The sequence below is a fragment of the Salvia miltiorrhiza genome, chromosome 8 (assembly GCF_028751815.1).
Source record: "Salvia miltiorrhiza cultivar Shanhuang (shh) chromosome 8, IMPLAD_Smil_shh, whole genome shotgun sequence".
NCBI lineage: Eukaryota > Viridiplantae > Streptophyta > Magnoliopsida > Lamiales > Lamiaceae > Salvia > Salvia miltiorrhiza.
The window spans coordinates 6,451,278-6,458,637 of NC_080394.1; the positions used below are offsets into that span (position 1 = coordinate 6,451,278).

General features: G+C 34.3%; 1 protein-coding gene across 2 annotated transcripts; it reads right to left on the reverse strand.

Annotated features, from left to right (window-relative positions):
- Positions 1-2,605: 2,605 nt before the first annotated feature.
- Positions 2,606-7,008, reverse strand: LOC131000458 (protein LOW PSII ACCUMULATION 1, chloroplastic). Of its 2 annotated transcripts, XM_057926375.1 has the most exons (9): positions 6,654-7,006; positions 5,979-6,082; positions 5,639-5,774; positions 5,184-5,415; positions 4,919-5,076; positions 4,347-4,535; positions 3,936-4,036; positions 3,543-3,639; positions 2,606-2,945 (listed from the first exon to the last, which is right to left on the reverse strand). In XM_057926375.1, the coding sequence occupies exons 1-9, from the start codon at positions 6,936-6,938 to the stop codon at positions 2,871-2,873; spliced, it is 1,377 nt and encodes a 458-aa protein (XP_057782358.1). In that variant the 5' UTR covers positions 6,939-7,006; the 3' UTR covers positions 2,606-2,870. The 2 variants fall into 2 exon arrangements, 1 of the variants encoding a protein (XP_057782358.1); XR_009093737.1 differs by lacking the exon at positions 2,606-2,945 and having other exon boundaries at positions 3,936-4,032; positions 6,654-7,008.
- Between the last annotated feature and the right edge of the window lie 352 nt (positions 7,009-7,360).

A 7,360-nucleotide genomic window follows, 5' to 3' on the forward strand; every position in this document is an offset into this window, starting at 1 on the left:
AACTCATAAGTATACATTGAAAAGTAAATGGATTGATTAATATTATAACTTTACATATAGTCTATATTAATATAATTAACATATAAAAGAAAGAGTTAATATTGCCTAAAAAAAGAAAGAAAGAGAGAAAGAAAGAGTTAATATATAATTATAAGTATAATTTTGATTATAAAATAAGTCACATCTATAAAATTGATACTAATTGTTATGATTTAAAGTGATAATTATAAAAAATAATTGTTTTTACAAACAAAAGTGAATGAATATTTGGATTTGCGTTAGGGGCGTTAGAAAACTGTAACTTATTGTGGTAGACTTTTATTTTTACTTTTTATAATTTTTTTTTGGAGGGGGAGTGGTAGACTTTATTTGTTTGTGGAAAATTTCAACTTTTAAATTACGAGGTTGGGAGTTTAATTACACCATGTATTTTGTTATATATATATTTTTTTCTCATTTAAGAATATTTGTTAAATTAATGAGGCATTCTCTCATATAACAAAGACAAAAGTCTAACTATTATCAGATAGTATTGTCGATTTTTCAATTTCAATAATACTGTATTTTATTTTGGGGTACGCGGCGTGGACTAGGGTTTTTGTAGTTGGGAACACGTTTTTGATAAATTAAAAGAAACAAACACAGCTGTGTTACAATTTACCTAAAAAAAAAGATTTTTGTTCTTTTATTGACTAATTGGAATCTATTTATATTAATAATTTTCTTAAGTATACAGTATAGTTTTATTATAACATTAAATTATACTTTCAATGTGTACTATATGTAAAAAAAATTAAAAAGACAACCAAAAAAGAAACTGGTGTCCCTCAAAAAAAAAAAAAAAAGAAACTGGTGGAGCTACTTTTGGCCCTTTTCTTTTCTATATGGCTTCTCCAGTTTCACATAATATTACACTTTTAATTAATTAAAGCAGTGCTAGCTGTTTTCTGATCTTTAGCTGCTTAAATAAAGAGGCCAAATCAAAAGTAAGACCAGAAAATAAGACAAAGATGATCATAAGAAGAAGAAGAAAAAAAAAAAGATTGCCAAATCTAGTTGTCAGTGATGATTGATATCAGACTAGGTTAATATTTTTATTAATATATTTTACGAATAACAGGCAGTTAATTTATATTAGCATGATCATTGAAATTTCTGCCTTTCAAATTTTAAATTGCATCTCCATCTACCTTTAGGATGCAAGAAAATTGAATTAAACAAATTATAACATTATTGAAATGATTAATTCACAACGTTGATGGTTGATTTTAAACTTTATAGCTCAAATATGAACGCAATCTCTCGTTCTGATATATAGAAAAACTCATTTTCGGTACAATTAGCAAACCTTATTCGAACTCGAATAATGGTTGAACGATTTTTTCGATTACAACCTTATCTAATCTTCACACATAATATTTAAAGCTTGAAATTCAAACCAACCCAAACAATAACTATTTCCGACTCATATTCTTCAAATAATAATAATAATAATAATAACACAAAAAAATTTCCTCAAAAATAAAATAAAAATAATAACACAAAAATTTGCGTGCATCCGCCCGCACCAACCGCGTAGACTATCTGCGACTGACCCGGTCTTCACTATCCAACAAATATCATAACTGTTATTAAAAATATCATTTGCATGTATTAAAACTATCATTTATATGTATTAAAATCATAATCTATAATGTATTACTCCCTCCGTCCCATTCCAAACGACCCTATTTCTATTTTGGATTGTCCCATTCCAAATGACCTATTTCCTTTTTTGGTAATACACACTCTCTCTATACTTAATATTTAAACAATTTCCACCAACCAACTTTATCTACTTTTACATATTTCTTAATCTCCATGCCGATAAATTTAGGGCCGTTTGGTTTGGGACGGAGGGAGTAGTATTTGCCTTTATAAAGAGTATCAGTTGCATGACCGTTTATGTAACAAATAAGTTTTGCTCGTTACTAAAAACAATACACATTGATATTACCAAGTGAAATGATCGAGAAAGATAAAAGCAATTTGTTATTGGTGAGCGAACCGTTGATTAGGGTTTGAACACTTCAAAAAGGATGGATGCTTGTGCACTTAGTCAAATCAGCATATGCCCAACAATAATCAACACTTGAATTGTCCTAATCTTGATTAGTTTATTAGAATAATTGCAGATTGTAGCTGCCAACAAAGATTAAGTTGAAAAAGAGAAAATGATTGTGATTGGCAGCCGGTGCTCATATATAAATGTATTATACGTACACAAATATATATTAATAATAATATAATGTATGATAATTTTTGACGTATCGGTTTGTTTGAGTTGTGAGCGATTCTTCATTGTTGTTGAGAAGTTGGATCCCTCAAAACCCATGAATCTTTCAATACCTAACCCCTTCGAAAATGATGTCTCTCTCTATTTCTCAAATTTCTTTTCTTTCAAAACTTCACCCTCCCATCCTTTCAAAAAAAAAAAAAAAAACTTCACCCTCCCATGTGCCCAGAGAGAGAGAGACTACTAGTTCTATGGCAAGAGGCAAGAGGGAAAAAAATTACCCATCTTTTGACTGTTAACATGTTCTAGATGATAAAACAATTCCTACCATTTCTTTAAATGAGATTGGTCATGTATATTTAAAAATATTAGTTACATAATCATCGACTACAAAATACCATCTCTCTCACATCACCACCTCAACTCAACATGAGCAGGAATCAATGTGCACTAAATGTACAATATATTCTCATAAGAAACTTTGCGTATATATGCATACAAGTTATATAACAACATAGAATTACCAGAAACTGAGAAAAGCTCAACTAGCAGTGTTTGCAGCCTGGAACGCGTAAACGAATTGATACAACTTGTTTTATCTCTCTAGCTTGCTCAAGAGAGCTTCCGTTGGGGGCACCTCCTTCACAATTTCTTGCCAGTCAGGCATTCCCTGGAAAGCAAAGGAATCTATGTCAACGTGGAAACAATAATATTTGGATCTAGGTCTTGACCCTCCGATAAAGTTTATATATGTAAGTCAACAGCAATGGAGGCGATTGTCCATAAGAAATAGCAATATGAATGCCAAAAATGCTCCATAAAGTTATCAGATACTAAAAGTTGATAGTGAATGGCAGCCTTCACATCCTAGTGGGGGACTCTGATCTTTGATGGTTGGTGGTCATTCTTCTAGAGAGAGAATCAAGTTCATTAATGCATTTGTGAATCAGAGGCTTTTTGTGGTGTGGAGGATATATTGATTTTCAGAATTCGACATGCTTAATCCTAATTTGTAAGCCAAGGAAAAACTAAAAACTGATCCACGACTTAAATATCAATGTTTCAAAATCCTGACCAGCTAGTTGCTTAGAGTGATCTTTAGTAAGGGCTAATGCAACAAAAACAAGGTCATATAGGAAATGGAGCGACCCACTGTTTGTCGCCATGAAAGGGCAGAAAAGATACCCTTCCTCCACCAATACATTCACAACGTTGCATAAAAAATTCAACAGCTTATGAGGATCATAATTAGCAAAGAATCACTAACCCGCCCTGATTTTCGAACACGGCCATCTAGACGAAGAATTATGTACACATCTTCGCCTGGAGTTATGCCTTCAGCCTTTTGTTGATCTCTAATCCACCTGGAAGTAAAAAGGCTAAGTCCATATGCAGTTTAAAAGCTTTTAGTAAATTAGTAGTTCAGAAATCATGCACATTCATAAACAATTTATTTATAACTTGGAACTTCCTATGCTTCTTTGATAAGAAATTTGATGGAAAATTTACCATGTGTCATCAATGGAGTGTTCTGAGTAAAATTGTGGTAGCAGTTACCAAGAAATTACAGCTATGAGCTATTTTTTTTTTCCTGATAGTGGGATGTCTAGTAGTTGAGAAAGCAAAGTCAAAAGATATTCACAATCTTGCAAGTACCAACCTTTCCCATTCAACAGGTGATACCACTTCTGCTCGGAATCGAATCTCAGCTTTTATTTTTGAATTTGCAACAACTGATTGAGTTCGCTTATCAAAATCTTCCTAGCAAAATGTGAGTAGATCAGATCAATCAGAACATACATTGATAGAGATTCATCAAGGAAAGGCAGAATAATAAGTAGAAAGATTTTTCTCTCTCAAAGAGAAGAAAAAGAGGTTTATTTTGTTAAAGGCCATGATAGGACAATCATACAATTATGAAAGAACTACCATTAACTGAATTATGACTAACAAAAAGTTCATTAAACTTTGTTAGATAGTTAAGGTGCAACACCATCAACATCATGCGATATTAAGAGGATTTACTCAGATTCCATGACAAACAATTCAGGCCATGTCTAAAGTGTCTTACCCCAATAGATGGGAGAGAAGCAGCTGCTTTTGGAGAAAGACCAAAGCCTTTTTTCTCGGCCCGTGGTTCTCTCCTTTCGCCCCATATAACAGGAATCAGAATAACTCCTCTCCGGAGAAGATCTGTTCGAAACCTCTCTGCCTTTCGCATTGCTGAATCAACTGTCTCTTTATTACCAGCCAAAATAACCTACAGCTGGTAGCAGCTTTAATACCATATGATGGAAGGATATAAGTAAAATGTGGTGCACATAGGGGGGTACTGTCAACCCTCAGTAGCATCAAAAGAACACAGGCACTATAACATAAACTAAGGGAGCATCATTTCTAATAGGTAAAAGAGGGAACTCGAAAAACTTTTCAACTTAAACATTATATATAAAAAAATATTGAAAAAATACTACAAAAAATGGTGGTGGAAAACGCTTGAGGTCGTGTTTAATCATGTAGTTGTAAAATCTAGCTAAGATAAGATGCCAAAATAGAGTTCCTCGTGTAGTTCTTTCTCAGCAACTTAATCCCCTAATTCGAAACTGTTTCAGAGCAAAAAGTGAGAGAAGAAGGGTCACTAACAGGCCTCGCTGTGTCCCGTAGCTGCACAAGTTCAACAATCCTGTTTGTCGAAAGGCGCAGAGGAAGCCTTGATAGTGTTTCGTTCCTTGTAATTTGAGCAAGCTGTTCCTCCTCTTTCTTGTTGTCCCATAAGAATAAAGCCACAAAAGCAATAATACCTGCACCATACTGAGTCAAAAACTTAATTAATTTCTAAAAAGATGTTTGTTAATTTGGGCATGATTTTTATGTCATACATACTTATATGAAGCATGTTATTTTTTACCTCCAATATTTATTCCTGCATTTTCAGATGTCTGTAACAGGTCAGGAGCACCATCACCTCCTTTGATTGCAGCAAACAGTCTAGGTATGGTAAATAACAATGAGATTCCTGCAGCAGCTGTGAATGCCACATAGAAAAATCTGCGAATTCCACGGAATGGTGCCTGGACCTCACTAATGAGCTTCAGATCCCTCCGAAAGCCATAGCCTATATCTTCTCCACCCATTCTGGCCTGTTGATGGCAGTAGGAACATTGTATCATTGGTAAGAAATGTAAAATGTTGCTTGGGGACAGTGGAGGAGTTGGGTGATATGATATTTGAAACAAAGGTGAAATTGCATGGTCGAAGGGTGCATGATTTTGCAAAGTGAACAATGACAGTTGAAATATATTGACATATATTAAAAATCAGAACAAATGAAAAATAAAAGGCGGCCATAATTGAGCAGATGACCTCTTCTTGCAATTCCTTGAATTCAGGGGTAGCTCTAAATGAGGCCAAATCAGGATCGTTTAAAATGGTTCCAAACTTGAGGTCATATTCTCTCAAAGCTGTGCGTAAACATTCAGCGGCTTTTTTCGCTTCCTCCCTTCCAAAAACAGCAGAAAGTGTAAAAAAGATTCCTCATCAATGCAAAATGATCAAATATATAAATAGTTGAATCTGCCTAAAAGTCTACATGGGCATAGTATAGAAGCCTCTAAACTGTCAATCAGAAAGAGTCCTGCTAGATTGTCTTTGTCTTGCATCCTTCCCATGCTAACAAGAGTTCAACAAAGAACACAGATTTTACCTGTAGGCATGACAGCATGCTTTGTTATACAGTGCAGCTTGAGCCTCCACAGGGTTAGGATCCAAAGTGAGAGCAGTGTCAAACTGTTCAAGAGCATCCTTAACCTGGAATACAACTCAAATAAATTGACACTGAAACTTGGAATAACTCCCCTCGAAACACTTATATTTGAAATCAGAGATCCATTATCCCAAAGGAGAGAAGAAGAATGCAAGTAGCCTTGTATCAGAAACTTCCAGCCTTTATATTCATTCATTCAAAAAATAACCCAAACATTCAGTATATTTTTCACATATTCTTCGGTTTTACTCTCAATATGAAATATAGACAGCTAAAACCAATGCACACTATACGTGTGTAATGCAGGAAATTTCCTATTTGAAATTCAAACTTTATCTGAACCGAGCTTAAAACTTCACTTAACTTGGATTAATTATTAAATTAGCTCAGCTCGCACAAGCTCTAATCCACATGAATTTGACTTTGTTAAGCTCAGACTATTCATCCTAGCAAAATCAATGAAATACAAATACTACAAGTCTAGACTATTATACTGCTCAATTTCAATACTATACTTTGCAAAAAGCTCGATAGCATTGCAAAGGCACAAACAATTACAAAATACCTTCAAAAATGCAAATACAGGAGTATAATTTAGTAGTATTAAAAAAGTACCCGTCCTTTGGCGAAAAGCGACAATCCCAAGTTAACACATGACTCAGCCGTGGAGGCACTAACGTCCGGCGAAGTAGAGGATGGCGACGGGGAGCAATTAGCTGACTGTCCATGAGTGATTTTCGCGAGCTCGATTGACGCCCAATACGAGTAAGAGGGCGACAATTTTCTGCTATGGAGCCATGCCTTTGATATCAACAACGAGCTCGGATTTGGCGGGGAGCAATGCGACGGGCAACGGCGGAAGTGGTGGTGGAGGGGTGGTGCAAAATTTGCCGTGGCCATTGAGAATAATTCATAGGCAAATATCTATCGGTTTATCCAAAATTCCAAACTGAAACGGTTGCCATCCGATAGTTTATATTTTTTGTTTTATTTAATTTAATAATTCTCGTATAAACCACAAATTTCTATTTTTAATTACATCTCAAATGGGCCGGATACTCTCAAAAGCCCATTTTAATTGGACTTTTGTTCTGGATCTGGAATTTTAATATCCTGTCCATTAAAGTGGACCCGCGACTGATAATTTATTTAGTGTGGGTAAACGCATTGTTAAGTAATTGATTGAAATTCTTAGAAAAAGAAAAAGTGAGTTCATTGAATTGACATGTTTATACGATTATTCGTTTGTACTTGCTATCTAAGATGAGATAAATGATGATAAATAAAATATAGATTAAGTGAGATGGTTATTCTTTATACGT

Bases quoted from the DNA above. Each gene is read 5' to 3' on its own strand.
- LOC131000458 (XM_057926375.1), bottom strand. From the start codon at position 6,938: ATGGCCACGGCAAATTTTGCACCACCCCTCCACCACCACTTCCGCCGT. The intron at 5,416-5,638 runs GTCATCTGCTCA...TGCCATCAACAG, and splicing joins TCAAGGAATTGCAAGAAGAG to GCCAGAATGGGTGGAGAAGA. The intron at 3,640-3,935 runs GTTGGTACTTGC...TTTTACTTCCAG, and splicing joins TCACCTGTTGAATGGGAAAG to GTGGATTAGAGATCAACAAA.